The sequence below is a fragment of the Ascaphus truei genome, chromosome 1 (genome assembly GCF_040206685.1).
Source record: "Ascaphus truei isolate aAscTru1 chromosome 1, aAscTru1.hap1, whole genome shotgun sequence".
Lineage (NCBI taxonomy): Eukaryota > Metazoa > Chordata > Amphibia > Anura > Ascaphidae > Ascaphus > Ascaphus truei.
The window spans coordinates 506,623,725-506,643,552 of NC_134483.1; the positions used below are offsets into that span (position 1 = coordinate 506,623,725).

The 19,828-nt window shown below is 45.4% G+C and overlaps 1 protein-coding gene across 4 annotated transcripts in view; it reads left to right on the forward strand.

Moving 5' to 3' along the window:
• Nucleotides 1–2,185: 2,185 nt before the first annotated feature.
• The window catches only part of SH3TC1 (SH3 domain and tetratricopeptide repeats 1), a 67,937-nt gene continuing 50,294 nt past the window's right edge, over nt 2,186–19,828 (forward strand). For all 4 annotated transcript variants that reach the window (XR_012787952.1, XM_075569948.1, XM_075569957.1 and 1 more), the window contains exons 1-2: nt 2,186–2,311; nt 13,599–13,921. Coding sequence is in view for 3 of the 4 variants with exons in the window: in XM_075569948.1 (XP_075426063.1) it covers nt 13,645–13,921 (277 nt within the window). In the remaining variant the exon portion in view is untranslated. The remainder of the gene's footprint in view (nt 2,312–13,598; nt 13,922–19,828) is intronic.

Genomic DNA, 19,828 nt, shown 5'->3' on the forward strand with positions numbered 1-19,828 from the left:
AGTCTTCCGGCTGCAAAATGGAGGTATAACCAGAGCAAAACAACTGCACAAAATCTATCAAAAGAAAACATCTTCAATCCTTTGATCAATTTTGTGATTGTTTGCTCCGGTTTTGCCACAGTTTTCCACCTGGGAGACTCTGATACATCGCCGCCCTTGTGGGCTAGGTTGGTTACTCCTGGTCATCCAGCAGCAAAACTATTTGCTCAGGATTCATGTCACTGAGGTTACTGTACTTTTTCCTTGATAATCTTGCACTGATTTTGCTCTGGTTTTACCACTGGGAGACCTTAGTAAATAATACCCAATCTATCAAGGCAAAAGCGGTGCAATTATAGGGCCAATAATCAGAACCATATGAAGTTTATGGGGGTTATTTACTAAAGCTTAGTGGCTGCAAAAACACAACACTAGATTTACTGTATCAAAGTAAAAATGCTGCCTGCTTTCCATAGGATTTATGTTCTTTGATAAATGTGGGGATGTTTTTGGATGTCGTGTGCTCCAGTTTTGCAGCAAATGAAAGACGACCATTGAAAGCGCCAGTGGGGCGATGTGCTAAGATTTTATTTTCATTATTATTTTGCGACAAAATTTCAGTGCTAAAAAGTCAAACAAAACCTTCAAAAAACGTGTGTCATATACAGTATAGTATGTGAAGGCTTCATGCATATCATGCACCATTGTTTGAAATAATTTTAAGATGTATATTTCCATGTTAAATACCTGACGGGCACAATTTTAATGAAAACAGAATTGTGTGTATTTTTTTTAAATGTACATTTAAACTAGTATTAGTAAATGTCAATTATTCGTTTAGTATTATTTATTATAGCCCGACTGAAAATAATACCTATATAATGAAACATCCCTGCTGAGGCAAATATATTTCTGGGTTTATATATAGTAACTTCATTCTGGGCTAACACTTTTAAGAGCATTTGTTGGGTTTACACCAAGGTGGACGTGATTTTTTTAGCACACAGAAATATAACTTTTTAGTACACACACCCACACACACTTAATATGGTTTACAGACAAAGGATTGACAATGCATTATGGTGATTACATGTAAATCAGTGACTCACATTGACAGATTTTTGCTTGTTGTTGCATGATTTATGTAAAACTGATGTTGCCACTTTTTCCATTCGATCAACCAACTGTTTACACAAACTGCAATCAAAGAATAAACCCTTATGTATTACAAATGTACCACTATCTTAATATCTCATTTAGAGTTTTTAATCAGGAACAATGATGTTTCACTGTTTTTTTTTTTATTTGCCTTCCTCTGGATCAAAATACTGTAAATACAAATATAGGATAAAGTATCTGTTGTCTAAAGTTAGCATAAGTTGAATCAGGAAAATACTAATTTCCCCTGATTCTGAACATTTAAGGAAAAGTTTTATTATAATCTGATTGCTGTCTAATTACACAATGTCCACATGTCAGATATAATCGTCTTTAGGTACCAAGAATACATTAGCAAATGAGCAACCAGAGAACTCAAAACCACAGTGCACTGCTTACTCTATTGGCAATCGAGAGTCCACCTATATTTTCTTTTAGAAGTCATTTGCCATCCTAAGGCCGCGCTCATGGTGGGGGCGTCACTACATGTGCGTGCTTGCGCACGTTTAGGACTCCTCTATGCTTCTCTATTGAAGATAGCATACTACTGGCGGTGATGTTGCGCGTCGATGCTGCTGCAGGTTGGCAAGACAAGTAAAATTGTCTTTTCAGGCTGCAGTCGCGTGACGTCAGCGTCACTTGAGCTGGTTCAGCCAATGAGGGCAAACCAGCTCCGTGACGTGTCCGCCACGCCTCCACCACGCCCCCGCATCGCCTTCCCAATCTTCTGCAGCCAAGTGCACAGATCGCTGGGGCTGCAGGAGTGCGCGCGGTGGCGTGTGCCTGCGCCGCCACCAAGAGAGCAGCCTAAATGTGCATAGAGAAACTGACATTATTTGAAAAGGAAGAGTATGCTTTTGCACATTTGTAATGGTAATGTGGCATTTTGTTCCTAAAAATCAAATGCTTCTTTATTAAAAAAAAAAAAAAACATTTCTTCCAGACGCACTACACCGGTATCTGTGAACAACTAACACAACTGTTTTGACAAACTAACTGTTAATGGTCAACTCTTTGTTAGCACAGAGCTCAGCTCTGGCTTGTTCAGTCAACAGGAAAGGTAAAGAGGTCACACAGGAAGGGATGTACACACAGAGAAGTCAGTTCAGCACACAGCAAAGCAGCTGAGTGAAGTTTGCCAAAGTATTAGAAAGAACAGGTTCCACACAGAAAGGTAAGGAACACGACTATTTCTCATTGCAGGTTATGTGGCTCTATTTAACACAGAAGTCACAGCATTCCAGTGAGTTATCAGGTGTGAGGTTATGTTCTGTAAATTGGAATTGAAAAACATTTACTGAATTTCAGCCCAAAAATTGAACAACAAATACACTAATTTCACTTAATTGTAATAATTATATTTAATGGCGCTTTTAATGTAAGAATGTAAATGTCACTTTACTCTTGCCTTCCTTTCTGTTGTACAGCGAATAAGCAGTTGACTTTTGGACTCTGGTCTTTATTCAGTATGCTCTGAAGCAGCTTCCCTGTGTTGGAGCAGATTTGAGTGCCACTGATTTGAATGCAGCTAATCTTTTCTCCGACACATGGAAGAGGTTTCAGAGCATATTGAATAGGGTTTTTTTTTTTAATCTTTCCCAAACTTTTTCTTTACAAAATTGCACCATTAAAAGCAGATAATTTGAACTTATTTTATTAGACACATACCACTGCACTCACTGCCAAAATGTATAGTATACAGAATAAACCCCTTCAAAATGTTACATTTTTGCCTGACTACCACAAACTGTCACTACTGTTGCAATAATGTTGCAAAATAGCTGCGTTTAAAGAGCCCCTTCACCTGATGCCACTCGCTTTTGTGTTGGAATTTGCAATGCACGTTGACTTTTAATACTAGATTGTAAGGTCTTCGGGGCAGGGACTCCTTTTTCCTAAATGTCACTTTTAAGTCTTAAGCACTTCTCCCCTTCATGTGTTATTTGTATTTATTTGTTATTAATATGCTTATCACGTGTATTACTGCTGTAAAGCGCTATGTACATTAATGGCGCTATATTTTTTTTTATAAAAATATTTTACCAGGAAGTAATACATTGAGAGTTACCTCTCGTTTTCAAGTATGTCCTGGACACAGAGTAAAACAAATAATACATGGTTACAAGTACAGTTACATAAATGAACAAGGTATACATTATATACAAGACATTGCATGCACAGTTAGAGAAAATATATATTATGAGCGTATGAAACAGTTACAGACCAGATTAAAGTGTGAGACAGCCTTAGATTTGAAAGAACTTAAGCTGGTGGTGGATATGAGAGTCTCTGGTAGGTTGTTCCAGTTTTGGGGTGCACGGAAGGAGAAGGAGGAACGTCCGGATACTTTGTTGAGTCTTGGGACCATGAATAGTCTTTTGGGGTCTGATCTCAGGTGATAGGTACTGCATGTGGTAGGGGTGAGGAGCTTGTTCAGGTAGCTGGGTAGCTTGCCCAGAAAGTATTTGAGGGTGAGATAAATAAAGATATAGATACATTGCATACATACTTGGAAAGGAATGTTGCAAAGATTGCCACCGCCGTGATGGCGAAATTCTTTACCAAAAAAATAATCAGCAGATTTCGCCTGATTTGCATGAAAAGGTTGCGCTGCCTTAGTTTGGAACTCAACACAGCACAAGATGAAGGGCAATATATGCATTTCATACAAACCGTTTAGAAGATTGGCAAAATTCTTATCACAATTAAAAAACATGTTCTGCTATTCGCAATCATTTGTTTTGATCCTTGGGACTTTTAATATACTGGCAGCTGACTAAATAAAGTTACACTCTAACCACATGTAGAAAACATTAGCAAGGTGAGAGTGTGAAAGATTAATATTTGTCAATGTTTCCATTACCTGTATTTGTTTTTAGTTTGTGGTGACATTTGTAACGAGTTCCAGCATCTGTAGAAAATGTTATTTTGAAGTTATTGTAAAAATTGAACAGTGTAAGACAGGGGGTTCTCAACCCCAGTCCTCAAGACCAGCCCACCCCCCAACAGGTCTTTGACTGAGCCAGAGATTGAGCCACCTGTGCAAAAGCAGGGATATCCTTAAAACCTGAACAGTTGGGGGGGGGTCTTTGAGGACTGGAGTTGAGAACTTCTGGCATAAAAAAACTGCAATGATGGAACATTTGAATTACACTATACCGTTGTATAAAATTCTATTACAAATGCTACTAACTTAAAATGAATGCATGACGGATGGGTGATGATTACAGTACATGTATTTGTTTGGCCTAAACGTATTTATGTAGAAGAATTGGTCTAATGGTAATAATATTATTCCTTGAAATAGGAGGTTATAATTCCTAGTGCCAAATAGACGTGAGATATCACTTTGGTGGCAATTTATACAAGTTTGTTGGCAGCAAAAAAAAAACTACATCTGATATGTAATATTAAATACAAATATATTAAATTAATGCTGATTTTTGCACCAGTTTTGCAGCCTGTAGACGTAACTAGATAAGCACCCCTACAGTATGTTGAAGTGACTGAGGCAGTCTCCCGGCTACAAATGTAGGGCAAAAGTAGAGAAAAAATTACATAGTTACATAGTAGATGAGGCTGAAAAAAAGTCATACAGATGTAGCCAGCTTTATCTCCACCCTGCCCTGCTGGTATACCACGGACCAAATGTGGAGTGAACACAGCCAAGTGCAGAGTAGGGGGGAATTGCCCATCAGGATTAACACAGCGGGGGTCCCTGCTTCTTAATGGGATACCCGCTGTGTTAATCCTACCGGGTAACTCATCAGTCTGGAAGAGCTGCGTAGTGACAGCAGACAGAAGCGGTACTTCTCTCTGTGCATTTCTAACAGGCGATCGCAGTGTTTTATTTTAATTACGTAGTTTTGAAGCAGGGGGTTTACGGAGCTGAACCACATTAATTTCAGCATCGGGGACCTTCTGCTTCCCGAGTTACAGGCTCCAGTATGGCGTGCCAGTATCTCCAGTATGGCGTGCCAGTATCTCCAGTATGGCGTGCCAGTATCTCCAGTATGGCGTGCCAGTATCTCCTGCACGTTTAACTGTCCCGGGTTACGTGACGCCCATACCGAGGCCTGTCTGTTGGGAAGCAGATAACCTTACATTTATCTGGATTAAACGTTATATGCCAGTTTGTATGCCATCTGCCATTTACCTGCGCAAGTTTCCTGTCTATCCAAGTACTTCTGGAGAGAAATGACATTCTGTTCTGATTTTACTACCTTACACAATTTAGTGTCTTCAGCAAAGATGGAGACTTTGCTCTCTATGCCAACCTCAAGGTCATTAATAAACAAGTTAAAAAGCAGGGGTCCCAGTGCCGATCCCCAAGGTACTCCATTTACAACTGTAACAGTGTTTCCCCCACCCGATGGGAGATTCTGCCATTACAGCATGTGTGGTGCATGCTACCTGTTGGTAAGCAGGAGGGCTGAGTCGTCCGCCAATGTTTGTGGGGACACAGGGCAAGCTTCTGGGGTACATACCCGACATAGATTTCTAGTGGTACAGCGCCTCCATCTGCCGCAGGCTCCAGATGTATGGAGGCGATCTCCTATGATAAAACACAATCCCCTCTCCTTCCCCAGAAATATCAAACACCAGGCAGGAGGTAGAATAATGGTTTATTCTGTTCAGCTCAAGGCAGTCACGGCAGGCAACTGCCCAATGCAATCTGGGTTGACATCCAGCTGTAGGATGGTCCCTGGACCTGCACTATGGGTCAAGAGCCCTGCAGCAGTCCTTGCTCTTCCTTGATCCTCTATCAGGATCAGGGGAAAGTTTCACACTCACTCTCCCCCTAGGTGAAGAGGAACAGGAAAGGCCAGTATTCAGGCAACCTGTGTGTGACCTGCCTCTCTCAATTGGGGAGAGGCACTGACAAAATTTGGGTGGCAATAACTTTAAGTACAGCAAGGAGGACGGCACCATGTCTGACCCAGGATTGGGTGAACCCAGGCCTGGTTCCACCTCCTCCCCTGTCACTCAAGGGCACTGCTGGGAGTGGGGAAAACCCATGATAGGTACTGGCAGGCCTGCTCTTACCAGGGTTTACTGCCAGGGAGAGCAGACTGGTAGCCAAGAACCAGTCCTGGCTCCACTGTCCCTCTGGTGGAAACTCCCATGTCCTCACTGTGACCGAAATTTGCGCGTACCATCCTTCAGATGCATATCCTAAACAGAACAGGAGAATCAATAACAGTATGAGAATCACAATGTAAAAGACACCTACTTTTCTGTATTACAGTGCATATAACTTTGATTACATCACAGTATTCCATGAAAAACCCGGGGCCCTCCCAACATGGAGAACCTAATTACTCAGTAGTAATGCTCCGGGTCTGGTATGTTAACAAGTGCCCCAGTACTATCTGGCACAGTTAAAAAAAAAAAAAAAACCTCTTAGGGTGGTCTTTCGAAAACATACTCAACCTTATCTAAAGCTTGTTCATAACAATACTCCATGTAACACACCAAGCACCCACACCTAGGTATTACTCTAAGCATAGAAACCACCTGTCTGGGAGAGTCATACTCTGAAGACTCATCTGAGGATATTCCCGAAATATCATTCTCCTCCCCATCACTATCCTAATTCTGCATCCTGACACGCCGAACAGGGACCCTGTGAGGAATATCTTCCCTAAACCTGAAGGTCCTAGTAGAGGATTCCCCTAGTTCCTCATCCAAACTATACTCAGACTCAATCTCCCTACCCCCTGGTTGCTGAACATAAAGTGCTGATTTCGAGCCCACCTAGCAGAGCTCCAGGACTCAGGGGGTGAGAAAGGGCAGTGCGGAGTGTAATAGACCCGGGAGTTGAGGCCTTAAAGTCTCGGTCCGAGTCCTTGGTTTGACGCCCAACTGGACTAGATGCCAGTGCTCTACTGACTGTGTGAGGCTCCGCGTCTGGCTTTGGCTTTTGGCTCAGAGGGTCAGGGCATGCAGCCAAGTGTTCTGGGTAAGTGTCCTAGTACTCGCCGCAGCCGGCTTGTGTTACGTGCGTGCTCACATAGAGTCAATAAAACGTCCCACTCCAGGGCTGGTGGAAACGGAACTCACCGGAGCAGGAATCATCCGTTCCTCGTTCGCCCCGGCGGGCGCCTCTGTTTACATCAGCTGGTCTCAAGGAATCTGGATAGAGATTGATGTCCCGCACTGGAAGTGCGTAGGCATCCGGTCTTTGGATGAGCATGTCGTCGTCCTCCTCTGTGTAGAGATCGCAGTCATCCTGCAACCCTGCACCGGAAGTCTCCGTCGTTTCCTGCTGAGTGTAAATAGGTGGACTCTCACCACTGGAACCCTGGTATTCTCTGATCGGGATGCTGATTTGCCGACCAGGCTGCTGGGAACCACCATGAATGATACGCTCCTCCGCCGCTCAGGTCGCACCATCGCTGTCATCGGGACCAGACGGCACCCTTGCTCGAGGTCCCCGGTACCGTTGTCATCCGTAGCCCAGTCAGTAGGGGTACACACCAGTAAGCGAAGCACCACAGACGTCCGACCACCACTCTGCCTGGATAAAAACGGGGACTCCACGGATGGCCCTTGGAAGGGTTCCAGCTCCCTGACCGTCTCTGGTTCTTCTGCTATGGCCTGGGACATAGTGAGTTTAAGCGTCGCTGAGGCAGGCTGAGCCACGCTGAGCAGATGCACAAAGCCCCTGCATCTGTCATCAGCGCGGCTATAGTTTCTCCCTCCGCATGCGCGCTGATGCGTGCGGAGGCTCAGAAACTTTGCCGAGACAGGCAGGTTTAAAATTTGCCGCTCGGGGAAGCGGAGGAGCGGTAAAGTGACAGCTCCCATCCAATGGGAGCGGGGGACTAGCCCCACCTCCCGCTCCGCCTCCTGGCACGCCTCTGCTCTGTCTCTGCCCCGCCCCCTGAGCGCGCTCACTGCCTCACCTGCAAGGACAGGAAAAAGCAGCATTTTCAGCAGGCGAGGCAGAGCAGGAGCGCGCCTCAGCGAGCTTCCAACTACTGTGTCCCAGGCCTATGAGGGGGATAGGGACGGCTCTTTCGGGAAGAGGTTCTGCAGCACTTCACCTGCACTGGTGGCAATTGGTCTGAAGCCATTCGGCTCCGATGCCACCAGGGGATATGCTCTGGTCTCTCCTAGGCCTGTCACCGCACCTTGGGGTCTTTGGGTTCTAGCCTCCGAAACCAGGGTGCACGTACCGCCTGGAATGTCTGTTAGGGTGCACGGGCCCTTGGTGGTTGTAGCGTCGAGGACTTCCACCTCGATCAGCATAGCCATAGGGCCTTCAGTCAGTGCACCGAGGGCAAGCAAAGGTACTGCTGGCCATAGATAATAAGTCCCGCACTGCTGGCAGCGAGCCGTAGTACTCGGCTCACCTCCGGGTCCTCTGCACTTCGAGCACAGGCACTTCTGTAACTCTTGGCCTGCCATCTCCACCACCAGGAAGCCTCCTGGGAGTTGATATGTGGTTAGGTGACACTCAGCCATTCTGTATTTGGTTAAGGCAAATTTGAACAGCAGCACTGTTAGAAGGGCTCTGTCTTGTTCACCAGCTCCGAGGAACTGAGGGTGCGGCAGCTCACATCCAGCTCCTCCCTCAGTGTAGATAAAGCTCTCCGATTGGTGCTCACTGTGCCCCGTCCCTCTGGTGGAGTTTAGACTAGGGGCACACAGCAGCAAGGCGTGACTTCGGCTCCGCTCTGAGCCAGTCACAAAGTATTTGCGCGCGGCTCTTGCTTTCGCGCCGAGCCCCACATAGGCTTGGCAAAGGAAAGCTTGCAACTTTCTGCAAACTTTCCACGCGACCTCCCAGTTCGGAAGGAACCGCAATTTTAGATCACACAGTCGACGAGGTGCACTCCCTTGCAGAGAAGCCGCCATTTTAGTTGAAATAAAGGGATTCAGTGCGACCCTTACGATTTTGCAGGGGGCCCAATCTCCTGGTACATCTGCAGCACATGGTAGTCTCTGACCAGTGGAACATTAATATACCCCAGGCTAGGCAAAACTCTTTCTGTGGTACACTGCACACGATTACAGTCCAGTTTGAGTACCCTGTGACTCAACAGCTAGTAGCACTGTGGTGGCTCTTTCAAGCAAAGGTTCAGGCACCCGAGTATGTCCAGGAACCCCCCCTAGCAGTACCTTACGCCACCCTGTCTGACTCTGACCCCCCAGTCTCCTTCAGGTAATCCAGGCTCCTGGCAACGAGATCCCTCTAGACACCCTGAGCAACATCAGACCACGGGGTGAATCCGAACAGCAATAGCCCTCTGCTTCAGCACAGTTTGCCCTTAAGGTCAGCACATGCTGTAGCTCCCTGACGGGGAAGTTGAGCCCCGGTTATGGTATGCCGGTGTCCCCCGGACACGACACCTAGCCTTCCTCCTTCTCTGGCTCTCTCACTGGAATCATACCTCATATCTTCCAGTTCTGCTTCACTGAAAGCCTGTCCTGATGATCTCAGCAGCGCCTCCAAATATAACAGTGTTTTCCCCCCCATTACACGGTGTGGTGTGGTGCATACCTACTGGCTCACAGTAGATCAGAGCTTTCCGCGTTGTTGTAGGGGAGAACCGGACAGGCTTCTGGGGTAGTAACTCTCCATCTCTTGCAGGCCCTGGGATGTGGAGACAATCCTTGCAAGAAAACTTCTTTCCCCTCCCCCTGATAGATTGTAGTCTCAGGCAGAAAGATATATTTGAACAGGATCACTTTATGTGGTTACACTGCATATGATCATCATACACAGCCTCAGACAGTTCTTCTTGGGGTTTCACCCTCAGGATGTACCCTGGACCTCCACTCCAGGCCAAGGGGCCCTGAAGCAGTTCCTTACTCCCTGGTGGAGAAAGGGGAATAGTCTCCCGTCCACTCCCCTAGGGGAGGGAATACAGTTTCTCAGACCCCTGCAGAATTGTTGTGGGTAGACCAGCCTCTCTCAAGCAGGTAGAGGCACTGACTAAATTTGGTATTGCAGCTCCTTAAGTACAAGGGAAGTAGGTACCTGTGAGGATTCACTGTTCCAGCATCCCTCACCTGGCTGTACGTCGTGGGTGCTCGTCTAGTCTCTCTGCTGATGCGCGCGGTAGGCTCCGTCCCCGCTCTGTTGGTAAACAACACCAGTATGGCAGTGACGCGCGTTCCAGGCTCCGCCCCCGCTCTGATGTCTCAAGGAACCGGCGTGCGAGTATCACACACTCCAAGTCCCACCCTCTGAACCCTGTGACATGTGCAGGCTGCAAGCAACCTCCTACCTGATCGGCTGCATCATTGGACGCACCTGTATGTACCAGCAGCCTATGACGATTCACTTCCTGGTTCCACCCCTGCTTGCTATTGGAGCCTCCTTCTATATATACCCTGCACTTCCAGCTTACCTTTGCTGAGCATAGTCAGTGTGACGCCGTGCCTTGCTGCATTCTGTTCCTGATAACTTATTTTGCCTTGTCTGCCTGATTAACCCTTTGTTGCCTGAACCCAGCTAGTTTCTTGTACTCCGCTTCTCTCCGCTCCTGACCTTGGCAAAGTACCCAAACGATCCACTATTCTCCAATCCTGACCTGGCAAGTATATACGACTACTCTGCACTCTCTAACCCTGATCCGGCTTGCACGACCAATCTATATCCTAGACGCGCCCGTGTGGCTGTGGGTTGGCGTTTCTCAATTCCCTACCTCAGCACCGCGGTCGCGCTTCGTTTGTAGTGCGCTACGCGTTACAGTACCAGGTCTGAGTCACTGATTGGACACACACAGGCCTAGTCCCACCGCCTCCCCTGTGATTCACGGAAGCTACTGTGGGTGGGGAAAACCCATGATAACTCCTGGCAGCCTGTCCTTACCAGGGCCAATTGCCAGGAGAGGGGCAGACTGGTAGCCAGAAACCAGTCCTGGCTATACTTAGAATGCAGTGTTTTACACAGATTTGGTGCAATTGGCCCTAAACCAGATTGATGAAAAAACATCTACCTTTTAAGAACTAGTTTGGATTGGAAAATTTTTAATTATATTGATTTAATTCCCATTGCAATGTTATAGTATGTATTCTAATTTTCATTCATATACACTTTATTCAGACATAATTCTAGGTTCTTTATGGTTAATAATTGAGTCTTTTTATTTTTGTTAAACCACAGAAATAGTACTGTATGTGTACGACCTCCCCTTCCCCCCCCACCTCATGTGGCCAAAGAAATTCTTAGAATGAATCTATGCACTTGTTTAAACCACATTTTCTGTACGTGATAAACGTTCTACACAGTGTCACCAGAACATGTAGTTGCAGAGCCACAAAGCTGACATTCCACCCACCTACTGTACCACCAGTGATATATGGACTTGTACACTTCATGTGTTTTGCATACATACAGATAAAAGTCCTCACACTGCAGCCACTCTTACTTTGAATCTAACATACAGTATATATTTTATTCAAACATTAGTGTTGCATTTTACCTTTGTTAACTTTTTATATTCTTTCATTTGTTGGAAGTTTGTATTTCACTTCTTGTAGATATTTTTTTTCTACACTATATCACTTACTAAGAAAACAACTGGAAGGCCCAGATCATACTGTAACTTACCCTAAGCACGTATCTTCAAAGGATGTCAACGTAACGTTAAGTCGTGTTTTCGCCAATACAGAGCATTGCTTTAACTATAATGCACAGTAGTAATAATGACATGCAAATGATACACATTAGACATGACCCTAACAACGCATATCCACTAAAGTGCATTAATGTTAAAGCAGTGACTTAATGTTACAGTATGTTAGTCACATCTAAACTTGGCGTTACTGACATTAACAGTGATATACGGTAAGCCTTTTATGGGGTCTGGATGGGTCTAACACAGGGGTGACTAGCCAACAGGTCAGGTTTTCAGGATATTCCTGTTTCAGCACAGGGGGTTCAATCAGTGGCTCAGTCTTCAATTGAGCCCGTGTTGAAGCAGGGATAGCCTGAAAACCTGACCTGTTGGTGGCTCTTGAGGACTGGAGTTGCCTACCCGAGGTGTGACGCCACAGTTAGGTATGATTTAATTAATAGAGTGTTATTTCCTTCGTCTCTCTTTCTCAATTTAAGTCAAACACCTATTTAAGGTCTGAATTGGAGACTGCAAAGACAACCTAACGTCCCGTCACTGGCAGATAATGCAATGTTATAATACAATAACGTGACGTTAAACCCCATGCTAAGGAGATATGGAACAGCCATTGTTTTTGCATGTACAGCTTAACCCCGTTATAGCGCGGTCATCGGGGGCCACCAAAAAAAATGGCCGCCGAAATATTATTTTTTTTTTACATTTTTTTTGTGGTGGTACTGTGTCCGCCGGAGGGGGAAAGCTGAGAACTCTCCCAGCGTTCCCAGACCCGGTGGGGCAGCGGCAACAGCACACAGCACTTACCCGGCATCTGGCAGCTCTTCTTCCTGTCTCTGCTTCCTGCTTCCGTCTTGCGAGAGCAAGCTCCCTTAAAAAGACAGTGTGTCTCTGTGTGTGTATTTGACTGTGTGCGCGTGTGTAGTGTGTGCGCGTGCGCAGTGTGTGCGCGTGCGCAGTGTGTGCGCGTGCGCTGAGCTGTGAGTGTGCGCAGTGTGCTGTGAGTGCGCGCAGTGTGCTGTGAGTGCGCGCAGTGAGTGTGTGCAGTGTGCGCTGTGAGTGTGTGCAGTGTGCGCTGTGAGTGTGTGCAGTGTGCGCTGTGAGTGTGTGCAGTGTGCGCTGTGAGTGTGTGCAGTGTGCGCTGTGAGTGTGTGCAGTGTGCGCTGTGAGTGTGTGCAGTGTGCGCTGTGAGTGTGTGCAGTGTGCGCTGTGAGTGTGTGCAGTGTGCGCTGTGAGTGTGTGCAGTGTGCGCTGTGAGTGTGTGCAGTGTGCGCTGTGAGTGTGTGCAGTGTGCGCTGTGAGTGTGTGCAGTGTGCGCTGTGAGTGTGTGCAGTGTGCGCTGTGAGTGTGTGCAGTGTGCGCTGTGAGTGTGTGCAGTGTGCGCTGTGAGTGTGTGCAGTGTGCGCTGTGAGTGTGCAGTGTGTGCTGTGAGTGCTGTGAGTGTGCAGTGTGCGCTGTGAGTGTGCAGTGTGCGCTGTGAGTGTGCAGTGTGCGCTGTGAGTGTGCAGTGGGTTTTTTGCTCTCTCAGCAAAAAAGCATGTGTCAGCAAAACCCAGAAGTCAGACGGGGGATGGAGTTAGCACCACCTCAGGTTATTCCGCTTCAAAAGTAAATACAATCTGGGCGTTTTGGCTGTTAAACCGTGCGGTTTGTCTCTTTTTATAGACACGGTTTAAACCATGAGATTTACAATACAGAATACGGATATTTGTCTAGTTTTAATCCGCTTCTTATGATAACGTCAAACTGCATGGTTTGGCAATGACAATCTCGCAGTTACTAGAATATCCCCCTTTGTGTTCTACATTTCAAAATATAGTATGATTTGATGTCATGTTTTTATTTTAAATCAAGTATTTATTTCCCTCATAGTGCATATATAATGCAAGTATCATAGCATCAGAGGACTGTGCAAGCCATGGAGCTCTCAGAAGCGGTCATTGGCTGTTATGCTTCAGTTCGTAGACTGCATCCCATTGAGGAGGACGAATTGGAATCTGACAAGGAGGAGCAGACAACTCCGGGACCACAGGATTTGTCACATTGGACAAGAAAGAAAAAAAATGAAGTGCAATGGGAAAATCCGACGCTGGAAGGAGATCAAGACTCTGCAGGTGTGCAGGCAACGTCTGTTAAGAATTCCAAATCCATAGTCACTTCTATGAAAAAGGCAATTTCTTTCCTGGGACCTAGTAGTAAGTACAGTATTTAGTGGTTATAATAAGTTTCCTTTTTCTGCCAGGACACATAATTGGTTAATATAAGTGACTTTGTTTGTGATATGTTTTGGGCAGTTCATGTTAAAGAGACACTCCTAGGGACCATTTATTTGAAATAAAATACAGTGGGTTTGAAGCAAGGGTCTCCAGAACCGCATGAAAATGGCATCTTTAAAGCTCCCACATTCTGCGGCCCAATAGGAAGCGGTGATGTCATTCCTTGCAGCTTCCTATTGGCCTACGTGAATTGGGACATTTAAAAAAACAGAGATACCGGCACCCCATATAGAGGAAAGTATCTCAAGAAGAAGGGGGTCCCCCGACCTGACATTATCGCTGTTCGGCTCCAGAGAACTCCTGCTTCAAACCTATTTACAAATAAATAAATGGTCCTTAGGAGTGGTCCTACAGTATAAAGAAGCAATGCATCTCAATTTGTTAACTTTTGATAAATGAAACTACGACGTATCATTTGTTAAAAATGAGGTTTACTTTCTGAAGAGGACTCACTGAAGTAGCCAGTTACTGTGTCAGGAATAGCCATTGGCTAGTTCCAAATTGCCACATTGGAACCTACAGATGTAGCAGGACTTATTGTCTCCAGAAATAGTGCTACTGAGACATCGCTGTGGAGCGGGGTTAGCAGGGGGGGGGGGGGGGGGGGCATTGCTTCTGGATTGAATCCTCCAGCAGTAATCCTCTGGTACCAGGGCAGCCACGGTCACACAGCTTGCCCCAGTGCCAGACACAAATAGTTCTGCTACATCAGCTACATCTATAGGATGGATCTCCACAAACTCAAACTAAATTTGGTCTAAATGTGGCACTAAGGCAGTTCTGGAACAAAATTGGAGCAAATAGCACAATGTTTGTGTTGCGCCTCTATGCATCAATGTGTCGAGGACTATGCATCAGTTTGTCAAAAGTGTCAAAGGGAGGAGTTAGGAAGGAGTGACACGGTGCACAGATTTTAATAAGATGTAACTATGTATCGAATTGTGCACCTCTGTGTGTCACTATTCTCCTTTCAGTCATCGCCAAAGAATCGGCCAGGTCTGAGGTGACGTTAGATTTCTTGCTTAAAAATTACTCATGTAAGCAACTGGATTAACAAGTCTGGTACATACTGTGATGCAATTCTGGAGCAAAATGAGTGCAGTTCTTCAAAACAAGTTGTTTTGTCTATTGAAACAAAGGGTCACATTTGTCTAACATTGAGTTCCCTATATTTGTTCCAAAACCTGACCTAGTATCCTTTTTGCCCCCATAACAGTAAATTGAACCACAATCGATCCTATCACTACAGCATGTAGCCTAGGTATGACATTTGACTCTTTCCTTTCCTTCTCCATTCCCATTTATGCTCTGGCTAAAACATCTCTTCTTCCTTTGTAACTTTACCAAGATCAGTCTTTCCTCTGTCAATCTATTGCTAACACTCTAACTCATGCTCTTAGCCTCTTTTGTCTGGAATATTGTAACCTATTACTAAGTGGTTGGTTCCCCGCCCCACTGTGGATCTGAGTTGGAGAATACTCCATGGTACATTGAGCAAGGTAGAGTACCTTACCCATTTCACAGACTCCCCAGGAGCATGCCCATTCTGCAGAGCAAGGGAGTCCATGTTCCACATTTATTTTTCATGCGCCAGACTGCAGCCCCTCTTGTCACTCCTGAGGGGCCTCCTCCTGCAGTTCTGGCTGCATTTCTGTCCTCATACATTTATTTTTGGGCGTCCAGTATCCCGGAACAATAGGGCCAGGGACCAACTCACCAACCTGCTCCTGGTATTAGCCAAGCTGCTATATACAAGTCCAGGAAGGAGCGTTTGGCTGGTGAGGCTTCCATTGACTGTCAGGCCCTGTTCCGGGTGCCGGTGTGCGCCCGTGTCCGAGCAGAGTTTACCCACACTGTGGCCACAGGTACCTGCATTTGCCTCCCAGTGGGCCATAAATGGGGTGCTCTGCTCGGTATCCCCCCATCCAGTTTTATTTAAACGATGCCTCCTATTATATTGCACTGTTTGATTTTATGTTACAGAAGCACTGATTTCTGGTTTACGTTTAGTTTAGTTTTAAGCCTTTCCTGTTCTGGTTGGTCTAAATGATCAACCAGATATTTGTATCAGGCTGAGGCTTAAAAATAAATGTATCTCTGCTTCTACTCATACCACAGACTTGCCCTTTGCTGTCCACACTTGCATTGTGTGTAAAACCAGCTCCCACTAAAGAGCTGTTAAAAGTGATTTTTAGTTAGTTGTTCATATTTATTTTAATATAATTTAGTGTGTGAATACTTGGGGTTCATATTATTTTTAGTTTTGGGAAGTTTGGGATTTGTTTAAGTACTTTTACAAAGTGGTCTCCCTGCCTCGCAACTTTCTCATCTGCAATCTATCCAGAATTCAACAGCTACAGCAGAATCATTCAACGTTTTCCCCAGAACAGTCCCTGATCTGCTCCTCCTGAAATTCCTTCTGACTTCAAATTCTGGATCACCTACAAGGTTCTCCTTGTTACCTTCAAGGCTCTCTTCTTCTCTGATCCTGCCTACACATAAGCTTTTATTTCTCGTTATGTCCCTACCAGTCTCCTGTGTTCTGCTCGTAACTGTCTCCATTTTACCCCTTCTATACTGCTCTCTCACCCTAAACCTTTTCCCCCCACTATCTATCTGTGGAACTCCCTCGCAGTATACAGTATGCCAAGCAATTTCTCTTCCCACCGTTAAGTCTAATCTAAAAATACACATTCTGAAGGAAACATTTCTATAGCCTGGCTCATTGCTACAGCCTCACATCCACAGTTACCAGCCAAGGTGGTCAAGCAGTGCCATCTACTGTACTTACTCCCTCATGTGCCAGATCTACAAAGCTCAGTTACAGCAAGTCCGGGATCATAACGTCATGTTATCAAAATCAGTAACAAACATTATATCCCCCTGAGTTTAACCCAAATCCACAAAGCTAAATCTATGCAAAAACAACGTCCGTTAGTGATCTCATTAGCATAGGCTTAACACCATGTGAAGTTACTGTAGTACTGCCTTGCATTAGCTTTAGATAACATGGCGGTAAGCCTGTCGTACCTAAAGGGGGTGCTCCTCCAATCAAAACCCTGAATAGGTGTTTAATTAAAGTTAACACAGAGAAGACAGGAGAGGAAAAGAACCATGTAAATAACAATATATGACAGTTAAATCATACCTAACTGTGGTCATACACTTATCCATACCCTGTGAAAGACCTATTTACCTGGATGTGAGTAGCACCAAGTTTAGCAATTACCTAACTAACATAACATTAAATCTCTGAGATACTGTAACTAGAACACAGCTCTGGATATGTGTTGTTAGAGGGACCGCCTCTTTTGCTTATCATTAGCACTAACGTCTGCTATAGCAACACAAGGGTTTGTTACTGATGAAAATAGCACTTAACACTACATTAATGAGCGTTGAAGATTCCATTAGCATTTACTCATATGTTAAGTTAATTCCTCATTAAGTCAATAACGAAGCCTTGTGGATTTGGGCCTATGTCTCCTAACATACCACTATACAGAGATATACATGTAGTTTTCCACAATGATTCTCGGTTTTAGAGCTTACAATCTAATTTTGGTGCTGAGGCACAAGGAAGTAAACTGACATGCGCAGGGGCAGAAAGAGAGCTGACACAAGAAGAGCTTCAAAGACAGTATGGTGAACACTAAGCTACTCCTTCATTCCCTAATAGTAAGTTTTAGTAACCAAATGAGGACCACATATTGTGGACATCATATTGTGGACATATCTACAGTAAATGTGTTAAAAATCTATACATTTCAAGCTACGTAGTAACATAGTAGATTAGTTTTGCTTAATTCTAAGTGAGCAAGATAGTTATCCTATACGTATACTATAGCTCGATTGATTAAGACGAAGGCAAACAAAATGACCCAGTGGAAATGTTGCCATAAGGGGAAAAACAATCCTTCCTGGCCCCAGTAATGGCAATTAGATTTCTCTCAATGCTCTTTCTATGTTTATATAATTTGGCATATGTCTGTTTATTTCCTTTTAAAGTTATCTACTGTATCTGTCATCACAGCCTTCATGGGTAGTACATTCTACACGGTCACTGCCCTTACTTGCCCCTTGCAGACGCACCCACCAGAACGGCCTCCTATTGTCTACATACGTTCCTCCCATCAACTAATTACATTGTAAGCTCTTCGGAGCAGGGACTCTCCTTCCCAAATACTACCTCTATGTCACTGACTCGAATTCAAGATGCCTCATCACCCAGCCTCCTACCTGCAATGTCAATTTCCCAACTGCCTTATTGATTTTCCCTTGTGCGCTCCACCGCCTCAGCTCGCAGCGCCCCCTACCATGCCCTCCTGTGGACTATATCTGACCACACCACCTGGACCGTTCCGCAACACACCTGAATCTGCGCTACAGTAGTCTAATGATGTTACCCCCCCACGTGAATAATCAACATTTTTGGCAGGCCTCCTGTCCTTTGCCAGTACCAGAGGTTCTGGCAACAGCTGATGCCATCTCATCTTGCCTGCCCCACCAGAACACGTTTCCCTGTTTCCTGCTCATGCCCAAATTCCACCCGTATGGCCGTGAACCTACATGCTTCTTTGCCCAATGAATAAAATAATTCCCGATTATCCAAACGTCTGGAGGCAAAGACCAGGTGCCACTGAAGCCAGCACCAAGTCCATCACTGGACCGTCACCAACTACCACAACTCCACCGGCCAACTGGATCCACCTCTGGTGCCAACCTCCTGAACTCTGCTAACTACATTTGGGATAAAAAGACAGCACTACATTAGCCACCCCAGGTACATGCATAGCCCTAAAGGCTATTTTTAACTCCAGGCAAGTTAGAACAAAGTTACGCAATAAAGCCACCACTGGGGGGGGGGGGGGGGAACGGGATGGGACAGGAACGAGACCCAAATTATTAACTGCCCCAACCACCCCCATATTGTCATTCCAGAATACTACATTCCACTTAGCCACCTGTGCGACCCAAAGTCCTATCGCCGTTACTAAAGAAAAAATTCTAGGAACGTCTTTTTTTTTTTTTAATTAACTGCTACTCCACCCAAGATAGCGGCCACCGTTCCGCACACCAAGACCCCTCAAAATACGCTCCGAATCCCACTGCTGCAGTCGTAAAAAGCTGGAACTTGTTGTTGGATGTAGGCCAACCCCTCCGCAGTGTCCTCCCATTGTAGCATTGCAAGAACTCCAACCACACTCTCAAATCCCTCTGGATCTCCGCTGTTACCCTTACAAAATGATGTGGACCTCTCACCCCGGTCATAGCAGCCGCTAGCCATTTAGAAAATACCCTCCCCACTGGCATAATTCTGACTGCAAAAACAGGTGTCTCATTAAGGCCTGAAAACTTCATATTTTTTGAGAGACATAAATGTCTCCATGGAACCTCTTAAAGCCTTCAGCTTCTCCTCAGGCAACCTATGTTCCATAAGAACCGAATCAATTTAGATTCCTAAAAACAGAACGGTAGTGGGGCCCTCCATTTTTCCACCGCCAAAGGAACGCCGAACTCACATGCCCCTGCTAAAAACTCTTGACAACCATCTGGCGCACAAATCTGACTTCCCTGGACCTATGCAACTACAACACACACCACTGCGAAATGCTCAAAGAACTAGATTAGTCATCACTTGAGTCTAGGTGCAAAATGAATCCTTCCTTTCTTGCCTTCAAATAATTTCTGGGCAAGCTACCCGTCTATCTGAACAAGCTCCTCACCCCTACCACATGTAGCACTTATCTGAGATCTGACTCCAAAAGACTGCTCATGGTCCCAAGGTTCAGTAAAGTATCCAACCGCTCCTTCTCCCACCATGCA